An 11,693-nucleotide genomic window follows, 5' to 3' on the forward strand; every position below is an offset into this window, starting at 1 on the left:
GCTTTGATGTGGCTGAACGAGAGTTTGGGATTTCTCCATTGATGACGGTGGAGGAAATGTCGTCTGTGGAAGAGCCGGACTCTCTGTCGATGGTCATGTACCTGAGCCAGTTTTACCAACTGCTCAAAGACTCGCCGCCCCCTATGGGTGAGGCTGCAAACTGCTCCCGATCAGCCATTCTACTGGAAAAGGGCTGATAAAAAAGACGTGGTAATCCAACATGTTTGTTTCAGGCTGCCTGAGGCACATCACTGACCTGCGATCAGCTCTCATCGCTCCCGCCTCCCTCCTCAGCCGACTGGGAACCAGTTTGTCCAGGAAGAGAAACCCAAAGGTAGCGTAGTTCCACCTCCTCATACCTGCAGTCATCTGTGTGAAATTAAAGATGGTAATAATTTGTGGTATCTGCAGGAGCATGGGGGGGCATTGGGCAAAAAGAGGAAGACCAGTCAGCGGAGTCGAGAGCAGCAGGAGGTCAGTGTCCACACTTCACTTCAAAATCAGCTCATGTTAAATTATTCAGATCTTCAACCAGAACCAGACATTGAAGGACAGACAGCAATAGACATTCAGATTGGAGATGGTGAGCGGTCCGGCTGTCCGGCCATTTTCTTCGTCTTATGTAGTTCAGGGTCGGGTTCAGATGAAGACTTTTCTTTAATTCATCAAGACTCACAACTGAAGACAAAAGCTTCTTTTTCACTCTGATGACCCTTTTCAGTCTCTGTACGCCATGTGACTCAGGTGGAGATGGAGAAGCTTCCATCACCAGGGCCTGAGCTGGCCACTCTTTCTCTCTTCAGTCTGGACTGATGGATGCGGCCTCTTTGCTCATTTACACACCACACCACTGACGGCGAGGATGCCACAAAGCTGACACCAGCACAGTGTCAGGGCCAAAGGTGGAGCCGCTGATGTCACTGTCTGTGGGAGAAGCCACCTCAGGAAACTCACTACTGTTTGGCAACTGACTTTCCTCTGATGACTATGACCTGATTTTTTTAATGGATATTTTGTTTTGCAGTCATGTGACCTGAATGGTGATGTTGAGAGCCAGTCATTTGAGGAGGAGTTTGTGGGTGGGGCCAGTCGGTCCAGAGTTCGTTTGATGGCCAATCAGCTACAGGCAAAGCTGCATGAAAGTTCATCTACCTGCAGGACATCTTCTTCTGCTGCTGCTGCTGATTTCCGTCGACAAGTGAGAGCGTGCTGATTTCTGATCAATCATATTGATTTCTGATGGTCAAATAGGGGTTGTGGACATGATGTCTGTACTATTAATGTTTCTATAAACGCAAACACCCTGTGTTAACCAGCAGGGGGAGCTATCCAGCCTCCCTCCAGCCTCCCAACCAGCAGAAAGTCAGCCAACTGCAGCTCCAGTTCACTTGTCATCATGGAGGCCGGTAAAGACCAGTAGAAGCCAGTAGAGACAGATGAGACATGTTGGAGTACTGATAAACTACATTTTCACTTTAAAGACTCATTTAAGAGGATGCAGGTGGCTGGATGGTTAAAATAAATAGATAATTTCCCTTTTTGCTGTCTGTTGATACTTCTGAGATCCTCATGTGAATCACACAGATGTTAGTTTGGTTCGTGAGAAGTTTCTTTCTCATGGATTCATGTGCTGGACACACAGGGTGATGTAACTACGAACCAAATTGAGTTTTCGGTTTGAATTGAGACCCTTTAAAGAGGATTTCTCTATGGTGTGTGGTAGACATCACCGATTGGTTCAGGTTTTGGTTCTAGCCTCCTGCATCGTCACAGTTTCTGCAGAGTCCAGACTGCAGATGGAATAACGTCTGCTCTCTCTGCCAGAAAAAACGAACTCTTCAGCAGGAACAGATGAGTTTTCGATTCAAACAGAAGCTCAAGGCTCAGGCAGTTCTCGATGGGGACGAACAGGTGCCTGAGCAAGTACCTGAACAGGTATCTCTGATGGGTTTTGGTGTGTTTGTGTGCTGAACGTATACCCCTCCTCCCGTAGTGCTCTGGTTTGTTCGGGCCTCGGTGTCCCCCGGCTGCACTCGTGAACATCCTCAGTGGATCGTTGAGTCCTGCAGGGCTGTACCGATCGCCTGCTTCATGTGATCAATAACAAAGTGAGGCTCATGAATGGCTCCTATTGAGCAGAGGAGCTGTTCTCAGATCAGCCTGCAGCTCTGATGTGTTTGCTGACTGAGCACTTTGTGCGGCTGGACTTTCCCTCCATGCCGCTGTGTTTTCAACCAGCATCACAAGCAGGGTTTATTTTCCTCTCCTCTGGCTGCCCCATCGCTGAAAACAAGTTAGATCTCCTGGAAGATTCACCTGGTCCTGAACGGTATGATGTCCCACAGCTCAGATGTATCGTGGCCAAAAACCCTGATCAGGGTGAAGAAGCTGGAGTTACTGTCATGCCTCAGATGTTGCTGCCAGCTTTGATATAAAACTAACCCCAATATTTCACTCCAAAGAGTACAAACACAAAGACACTAAATAAATCCTGGAGACGTGGAGAACTAATCAGACGAGAAGGTATCGGGTCACATGTGAAAATTCCTGCTTAAACACCATAACGCTGAACGTGATGCTGGTAAAAAGCACTTGATATCCTATCACTCTCAGTGGTGGATCAAGGGCCTCATTTATAACAACTGCATAGTGTAAATCTAAAGGGGTCTCTACTGGTGTTAGTTTCTTCACACTCAGGTGTGTGGATCAAAAAACAAACTTTTGGAAACAGAAGTTACTTCCACACCAGCATCTTCCTTCCCTTCTTTAACAGTCTCACCCTCACATTTCCTTCCCTTACCCTAACCCTAACCCTGACCCTGACCCTTGGGTCTGTATGCTTCTGCTCATGGTCAGCTAACGTTGTTTTCACACCTGCAGTGTTTAGTCAGTTTAAATCAACCTCTGGTTTATTCAGCCTGTCTGCGCGATTCGTTTGTGCAGGTGTGAACACAGTAATTGCACTCGAGTGCAGAACAAAACAACCGAACCAGCTACCAAGTGTATGTTACAAGTTTGAGCTAAACATCATCCTGTACGAACATATGTTTTGTATTCTCAGTGCAGGAAAGTGCTATAGACGTGCAAAGGTCTGTACAGGCTAGCAGCTACCATGAATGTCTCCGAGTTCTATGAGCGGACTGAAGTGAAACAAAACAAAGCAAAACTACAAGTTTTAAACTCATCAGCTGAGTCGGACCAGAGGACACGAGCTACAGGTGTGAAAACGTCCTTTGAGGCAGATGATGTCAGGGTTCAGGTCTTGCCGTCTTTCCTGGATATTAAAAGTGAATATATGGAGTTCATTTTCAGCTCACTGCACAGGTTAACTGCAGATGAAAGGATATGGTTCATAAATGAGGCCCATGGTCTGTGGCTGTAATGTGTCTGTCTGTCTGTCTGTCTGATCAAAGTGCCTTCAAATGTACACGGGTGGCGTGAGCTCACTGGCTGAGCAGATAACCAGTCGTATGCAGAGTCAGGAGGACGGTGGTGGGGTAAGACTGCTTCAGTATTCTGCGCCTTGTTCACTTCGGCTCTTTGACTTTGTTTCAATCAGCTGAAGTGAAGAAGATGTTGTGATAAATCAGCTGATAACTCTGCCCAACTGATGATGGAATTCAGTTTGCTGAGACTTCTTTTCCTCGTTTCTTTTTTCTTGTGGTTTCTTCATTTCTTTCATTCTTCATGTCCTAATGTCTCCTTTCTTTTAGCTTTTTAGTCTGTCACCTTTCCTTCCATCCCAGCCTTGTTTCCTTTCCTCCACTTTCACTTCCTTTCCTTTAACCTTTCCTCCATCTGTTGCTGTGTGTGTCCCCGCAGGTCTCTGCCAGCTGCAGTCACGTCTGTTTCTTCTGTAACCAGAGGGTTTATGTGATGGAGCGTCTCAGTGCAGAGGGCTTGTTCTTCCATCGCAGCTGCTTCCAGTGTGGTTCCTGCAGCAGTCCCCTCCGCCTGGCCTCGTACACATATGACCAGCACACCGGTCAGTACACTCACATCCCCCTCCTCCACCCTTCTCTGCTGTTGGGGTTTAGGTTTTAACAGGTTTCCATGTTCAGCAGGAAAAAGGAGAGGTGTTCACTCTCCTTCTGTGGGGACAAACAATGACCTCACAGTCATGAAACACATTTTTAGAGCCAGTGTCTCCCTGAGCAGATCATCGCCATTGACCCTCAGAATAAACCTCCAGTTTGACCCTGACCTCCAGGAGAGAAAACAGATGTCTGACTTTGAGATGAAGACCATAAGAGACAGAGTTGCTATGGACTTTCTCAACCCACACACTGAAAAACTTCTATTGATGGCCCTGGTGTCAGGGTGATGACATCACAAACAGGTTTGTGGCAGTGTCAGAACGTTAGATTAAACCTGAGTGACAGAGCTGAACTCATCGGTCTCATTCCTGAGGCGTGGTATCAGACGATATTAGACTCATTACTAAGTGGAGGATAAAGCCTCTCTGTGTCCAGCACACAGATAAATAAAGTTCACAGTCAAATCTGTAGCTTTATTAGACAATGAGCAACAAAAACAGGGAGCAGTGTGACATCAAATAAAAAGATCCAATCAGAAACCAGAGAAGAAAAGACAAAACGGCCTCATTTGCAGATAAATTTGTTTGTTTTTGAAGAGCGTTAATGTGTGTGGGGGGGGGGACCTGTGTCAGTCTCCGCGGTATCTTTGGATCTTTGGGGATAAAAATGGAAACGGCCTCATAAACGGGCAGCTTGATGCAGAGAACAGTGCTGCGTTGTTCAGCAGTCAGCAGTTCTCTGCAGACTCAAACACTGGCCTGTGGGCCAGATCTGACGATGAAGATCTGTGACCCTACCATGAGCTCAAGTTCTGCTCTCACAGTCTGAATGTGTTTTCATGTGGACTACCTACTTGGACCCAGACTCACCTGAGACTCAGTCCATAAACGTGTACGGGAGGGTAACAGGTGGTTCTCCCGTGGCTGTGGGTGGAAGAAGGACCCTCTGAGTGGACCGGGTAATGAACAGCTGATGAAGCCCAGACCCCCTGCCCATCACTGCAGTACTCTGATTACTGTCAGGTGGTGGTGTCATGTGATCGGAGCCCCGAGCCTCGCCGCCACACATTTCCACACCACATTTTTAACCACACAAAGTGTCTATTATGGGTCTGACAGCTGAATTCTGCAGCTCAGCAGCCAATGAGAGCACAGTGGTCACATGACCGATGAGTTTAAAGTTGAGGCGGGAGTCGGTGTGAAGGTTGCTATAAAAACATGAATTTTGGGAAGCCTTCAGAGACGAGGGCTGCAAGATACCCTCCACATCTGTCTGTGTGAGATACCTGTGTGTGAGAGACACACACCTGTTCTGACATCCTGTCTGTCGTCCTCTGTGTCTCAGGGAGGTTTTACTGCCTGCAGCGCTCCGAATGTCACCTAAGTGCTCAAGCCGTGAGAAAGAGGCCGACGCCATCTGACAGAGCTGCGTCACACCGAACGTCAATCGTAAGAACCACTTTTACTTTCATTGTGATTTTATCTGTGTGCACCTGACCTGCAGGTGTGGGCAATTTATTAGTTCAAGCCCTGGAAGGTAGAACAGGTGATCAGATGCTCTTCAGGTGGTAATTTTAGTTGGAGGTCAGGGTGGTGGTGGTGGTGTTGTGTGGCTGGACCTTGAATGGAGTTCTGACAGGAGCAGCTACCTGCCTGTGGAACCGATCAGTTCAGGTGTTTCTGTTCACGGCAGGTAAGCTGTTCAGGATCATCACTGTTTAGCGAGTCAGTACGGAAGATCGATCATGCCAGAAATGTTGAGTTCAAAAATAATAAAAACACACATTAACAGAAGAAATAATGACACAAGGAAAACTAGACCTTTCTTCAATCACCTGTATAAGTTTTTTTCAACCTTTAAATCCTAAATAGCAAATATTTCGCCTTTGAAAAATAAAGATAATGATTCTGATAACGATTTAATAAAGTTCATCTGCTAAACTCATTTTAGAAAATGAATGCGACAAAAAACTCTTTTTGTAAATTTAATTTAGAATCAGAGTTACTGAAAACTTTGAGTTTTAGAGTTGGAATAATTACAGGACTAATAAATAAACGCATATCTTTGTCTTTGAAGGGGTCCCAGAGCTCGGCACCATCTCTGTCTGACTCTCTGATCTCAGCAGGCCGCCGACCATCCTCAGGTGAGCTAGCTTCACCTGTGTGTGTGCTTTCAGTGTCCATACGTGTTCACACTGAGCGCGCTCCTTAAACGGGAATCGATGTGGGCTTTAGTGTGTCTGTGTGTCTGTGTGTGTCTGTGTGCGGCTGCGTTGGTGTGTTGGCAGCTGCTTCTCTAATGGTGGCGACGCCAGAGAGGATTGAGCTGGAAATCTGGCACCGGAGCTCAGAGGTGGAGCTGCAGGAGGAGCTGGAGGAGGTTTCCGAGGAGGTCCTGAACCTATTCAACCTGAGCACCGACAATCAGACGGGGTCCAGGTCCAGAAGGTCGGTAAACCTCAGGAAGTAGAAAAAAACAGCCTCGGCTTTAATAATGCTTCAGCCTTTCTGCTGAATGCTGGGAATCACCGCTCCATACAGGGGTCAGTAAACATGTCTTGGATGTAAAGAGCTGGAGGTCACACACATTTTACTGTAAAAACTTCAATATGAAATATTTTGTGGTGTGAAAAGTACGAATTAATAAAGAAACTTAAATGTTTACATCAAAATAAAGATTAAAATAAAAGTGAAATTTTTTTTCATTTATGTTATATTTGTGTATTTAGACCCCACAAAAGTTTAAATGTTTGTAGGAATTTTTTTTTAAATTGTTTTGACTTTTGAATTTAAAATGTTGCCTTTAAAAAAAAAAAAAAATTCTAGTCTAATCTGTAAATATTTAATCAATCTAGCTATGGCTTTCATTTTTATTTTTTTTATAAAATTCACTTTAGTTTGTTTGGTTGGCAGTGTTGGTCCTCCATCCCAACTGTTTTATGTTTCCTGTTTTCAGTTCAGAGTCAGACATGGAGGAGGAGGCAGAGGGAGGAGGCTGTGTAACCTCAGACGAGATGAGATCTTCATCGAGAGAAACGCTGCAGCTTTACCTGAAAGTCCAGGAGGAGGAGGACGAGGAGGAGGAGGAGGAAGGCAGTGACATGGAGTCCAGCGATGGTGAGTTAAAGTCTTTGTGAGTTTTTGGGTGTGAAGTAGGGGTCTTGAGTTTGAGATGTGCTGTTGTCTGTCTCCCCCTGCTGGTAGAGGGGGAGTACGACCCCTGGGAGATGGAGCGCCGCTCGGGCTTATGGCTCCTGTTAGAGGAGGAGACAGGTAGCACCTACCTGAACCTGCTAACCAAACTCCTTTTATAAAACCACAGATTTTAGAATAACCACCGTGTTTAACATGAATGTTTAACTCTGTGCGTGTGCGCGTGTGTGTGTGTGTGTGTGTATTTGTGTGTAACAACAGCAAAATTTAAATTCTAATTTCATTAAAAATGGAATGAAAGGACAGCAGCGCTCCATGGGAGGATCAGAGGACGGGGACAGGAAGTTATTAAAACTCAAACACTTACCTGATGAATGTGTGACACAAAGTTTAAAGTCAGCTTCGTTTTCGTTGTGAGCTCAGCTGCTGCTTCTAAAGGCCGTCGTTCTAATCTTTACTCTCGCTGCCTCACATTCATTCACATCAATAAACATTAACATTAAAAGGTATGTGTGTGTGTGCGTGTGCGTGTGTGTGTGTGTGTGTGTGTGTGTGTGTGTGTGTACAGAGTGCATATACACATTATTTCATACACTATCTCCTCCCTTCAGAGGCGGAGCTTCCTCCTTACAGCTCTGACACACCTGTTCAGCCTGACTCCACCTCTTCCATGAACTCATCTGTGACTCCACACCCTGTCGCCACCACCGCCAGCACAGCCTCCTTCATCACCACACCTGACTCCCCTCACATTGAGGATGGAGCCAGAGCACCACTCACACCTGCCATTGTCATGGAGACACCTGCTGCCAGTGGGCGGGGCTCATTTGACAACATCACACCTGAACTGCCGCAAAATAGGCCCCTACTCCTGCAAGAGAAAGGGGAGGGGTCAGAGGAGGACCCAGGGACATTTAGGAGGAAGAGGAGGACGACGAGACGGCGAGAAGCTCATAGCCTCCCCCCTAGACTCCTCTTCCCCTCCCTGCAGCCTGGGGGCAGGGCTCTCCTCTTTAAGATGCTCAGAGAGGCTCCTCCCCCTGGGGAGATGGAGCTGGGAGGGGTTGGAGCCAGAAATCTATTAAAAACTGTGTTTTCTGGAAACAAGAATGAGCAGAAGAAGAAGGGGGCTGGGACTTTACCTGCAGAGAGGTTGAAGGAGAAAACAGCCAGTCAGAGATTCACAGGTGACCATAATAACAACACCTTTAGTCAGTGTGATGTCACTGTGATGATGTAATACCTGTACCTTCTTTGTCCAGATGTGAGAGCAGAGGTGTCAGATCTTGATTCATCCACCGTGTTGCAGAGATGTTCCCTGAAGCCCCAAAACAACGTAAGCACTCCGACCAATCAGAGTTCAGCATTATTCCAACCAATCTGAGACCTAAATCATACCCAGACTCACTAAGGGATAAGGATAGGGGTCAGACTAACACCTAGACTGGGTCTCTCACCTGAAGTCTTCTTTTGCAGCTGCGTTTGGAGTTGCTTGACCTGACCAATGAAATTCAGAGGGTTGCCATTGAGGAGGAGGAGAACCAGGAGGTATCACCTGACACACAATGACCAGACTGACTTTAAACTCGACCGACATACCGACTTGTTGAAACTACCCGAGACTTAAATGGACGTAGATTCACGTCTCGTCTATCAGTTTGACTGTTTTCTGTCCTCCGTGTTTCTTTTTCTTGCAATCAGCCGCCATACGTTCCTCACGCTCTGGCTTTCAAACGATCATACGCCATCAAGGTACACACACCTGATCCTCTGAGGGTTGTGGTGGTCCAGCAGTTTCACTTCCTGTCCTGATGCTTACACACTGCTGTTTCAGAGACGCCCCCTGAAAGACAGAGTCCCGCTACAGGACTCTGACGGCCAGTCTTCCTGCCCCACGGAGGTGGTGGGGGTCCTGGTCCAGCCAAAGGAGGCATCCAGTTTGAGTGTGAAGGAAACCATGTTCCAGAGGGAGCGTGAGGATGACGACGACGACCTGGACACCAGAATCACGCGACGGGTTCAGAGAGCCGCAAGGAGACAGGCCAAACAGGAAGAACTGAAAAGACTCCACAAGGCCCAGGTGAGGTTACCTGTGTCCAGCTGAGGTTACCTGAGTTCAGGTGAGATTACCTGATGTTGCGTTCTGTGTCTTAGATGATCCAGAGGCAGCTGCAGCAGGTGGAAGAGAAACAGAGGCAGCTGGAGGAGAGAGGAGTGATGGTGGAGAAAGCTCTGAGGGGAGAAGCAGGTACTGAAAATACAGGCCAAAGGAATACCTGAACTTACTTGGTTCTACCTGAACTCAGGTGTGCTTCTACTTTAATCCACCTGTGCTTGTGTTTCTGTTAGATTACTGGGGAGAATCCAGCCAAAGCGCAGACATGGAGCTTCACCTGGGAGGTCAGTTCACATATCCGGTTACCTGTGGAGTACATATACAGCAGGTATTATGCGGCGCTGAACCCGGTTTTCTGTGTAGGGCTCGGGAAACTGGATAATCCGCCGCTGATGCAGCAGTGGTTCCAGCTGGTCCAGCAGAAGAACGCTCTGGTCCGATATGAAGCTGAGCTCATGATCTTGTGAGTATGTGACCTTTGACCTCTCACCTGGGCAGATTCCTGGGGTGTGATGGTTCTGGCTGTGTTTCAGCGCTCGAGAGCTGGAGCTGGAGGACCGGCAGAGTCGCCTGCAGCAGGAGCTCCGAGAGAGGATGGCTGTGGACGGTAACACAGACAAGATCAGAGCTCACCTGCTCACCTGTGTGTTTCTGTGTGATGATCACCTGTGTGTGTGTGTGCGTGTGTGTGTGTGTGCGTGTGTGTGTGTGTGTGTGTGTGTGTGTGTGTGTGTGCGCACGCGCATGCAGACCACCTGAAGGACGAGGAGCAGCTGGCTGAGGAGCGTCTGATCCTGGAGGAGATGCTGGAGGTGGTTGAGCAGAGAGACTCTCTGGTATCCCTGCTGGAGGAGCAGAGACTGCAGGAGCGACAGGAAGACAGGGGCCTGGAGCAGCTGATGGTGTCTGGAGGACTGGGACTCACCTGGACCTGAGGCGGTCAGACTTTCTGTCTCACCTGTCAGAGGTCTTTAAACCCACCTGGACGCAGGCAGGGATGATATGTTTAAAACTGCAAACTGTCGAGTTGACCTGAGGAGAGTCTGGTTTAGTGCAGGTAAACAGTCCAGGTGGAGAGAAACAATTACATTTATTAACTTTTTAAAACTGATTCATAAAAACTACCCACGACCAGAAACAGGATGTCTTAATCTGAAATCAGCTGACCTCTAATGTTTCCTTAGAGGTTAGTCATCAGAGCAGCTTGATGAACCCAAACAGATACAGGATGGTCTGAATTGAACCATCCAATCAGGTGTGATGATGTCATTCACCCCAGAGAAGATGGGAAAAACCTCCACTTTTCTGACTGCAGGAGTTAGTACTAATGCTAACAGCCTGTATTAGCTATAGTGATGGAACACTGACATGGCTGCTAGCCAATACCATGCTACTGCTACTGCTAACCAGCTACCATAACCCACTAGCTGTGTTGCTACCTGGAGTAAAAGTAAGCTAATCTAAATTAAGAGGTGTTTGTGCAGCTTGTCCTGGTGCAGAGTTTAAATATCTCTAACTCCTCGAGAGAGAACAAAGGTGGACTTCAGCTCTCAGTGCTGAGCTATCTTAAAACTCCATTCTTTCTACTGACAACAGGGGTAAACTCCTCTGATCTGAGCTCAGTAAACTATTTCCTGAGGAGTTTACAGTCTCAGATGCTGGTTAATTAATTACATGCTGTGTGTCAAATGTTTTGAATACAGTAGAATAGAATAGCCCTTTACTGTCATTGTACATGCACAACAAAATTGTGGAGGCTCCACCCCAGCAGTCAGGAGTAAAATATAAAAACTAGACAGCAAGAGTTCAAGAACTCAAAAGTGGGCTCAATAGGCAGGCAGACTAATAAATCAAATTAATTCTACTAGAAACTGGTTGTCTACAAGAACTGGACCCATTCCTAATATTTTAGATATTAAACCTGATATTAAAACATTTAAAACAGTGTATTTAAATCCTTTGAGGCCGAACCCTCTGGTCTCATATCACTGTTTTTAAAACTCTTTTATAAAGTTTAGGCACTCTTAAAATAAGCTAAGACTCACTAAAGATGTTTGAGCACTTCACAAACAGAGCCTTTGTGGCCCTTTAGTATCTCTGGTGACTCCTGATGATGGCTGGGACCTGGTGGGGTTGGTGGATGTGGTTTTTGACACAAAAGTTGTTTTTTTTTAACACAAACTTTAATATTTAATAAAAAAATGTTTTCAAACATCTGATGAACCATGTGACCCAGCCTCAATGACATTTTTATTTAATTGATTATTGATTGTGCCATCAGATCACCTGTGTGCCTTACCTGCCACCTGATCAATAACATGTGTTCATGCGGCGATGATGGTTATTACTGTAACTCTGTGCTGTGAAATAAACCTCTCATTTCTGACA

At 46.6% G+C, this 11,693-nt stretch overlaps 1 protein-coding gene across 7 annotated transcripts in view; it reads left to right on the forward strand.

The window, feature by feature from the left end:
• Positions 1-11,693, forward strand: part of mical3b (microtubule associated monooxygenase, calponin and LIM domain containing 3b) — a 22,868-nt gene extending 11,175 nt beyond the window's left edge. For 2 of the 7 annotated variants that reach the window (XM_084910530.1, XM_084910531.1), the window contains exons 13-35: positions 1-147; positions 234-334; positions 412-474; positions 1,025-1,198; positions 1,317-1,406; positions 1,825-1,935; positions 3,414-3,497; positions 3,823-3,985; positions 5,382-5,485; positions 6,114-6,180; positions 6,325-6,484; positions 6,993-7,153; positions 7,241-7,309; positions 7,801-8,376; positions 8,452-8,525; positions 8,666-8,737; positions 8,891-8,941; positions 9,024-9,269; positions 9,344-9,437; positions 9,539-9,589; positions 9,669-9,768; positions 9,839-9,912; positions 10,056-11,693. The exon at positions 1-147 is cut by the window's left edge and continues 50 nt beyond it. In XM_084910530.1, the coding sequence (XP_084766656.1) occupies positions 1-147; positions 234-334; positions 412-474; positions 1,025-1,198; positions 1,317-1,406; positions 1,825-1,935; positions 3,414-3,497; positions 3,823-3,985; positions 5,382-5,485; positions 6,114-6,180; positions 6,325-6,484; positions 6,993-7,153; positions 7,241-7,309; positions 7,801-8,376; positions 8,452-8,525; positions 8,666-8,737; positions 8,891-8,941; positions 9,024-9,269; positions 9,344-9,437; positions 9,539-9,589; positions 9,669-9,768; positions 9,839-9,912; positions 10,056-10,240 (3,017 nt within the window). In that variant the 3' untranslated portion in view covers positions 10,241-11,693. The remainder of the gene's footprint in view (positions 148-233; positions 335-411; positions 475-1,024; positions 1,199-1,316; positions 1,407-1,824; positions 1,936-3,413; positions 3,498-3,822; positions 3,986-5,381; positions 5,486-6,113; positions 6,181-6,324; positions 6,485-6,992; positions 7,154-7,240; positions 7,310-7,800; positions 8,377-8,451; positions 8,526-8,665; positions 8,738-8,890; positions 8,942-9,023; positions 9,270-9,343; positions 9,438-9,538; positions 9,590-9,668; positions 9,769-9,838; positions 9,913-10,055) is intronic. The other 5 variants (XM_084910532.1, XM_084910533.1, XM_084910534.1 and 2 more) reach the window with 5 other exon arrangements.

The sequence above is a fragment of the Perissodus microlepis genome, chromosome 17, assembly GCF_051167445.1.
Source record: "Perissodus microlepis isolate ML-2025 ecotype Zambia chromosome 17, ASM5116744v1, whole genome shotgun sequence".
Lineage (NCBI taxonomy): Eukaryota > Metazoa > Chordata > Actinopteri > Cichliformes > Cichlidae > Perissodus > Perissodus microlepis.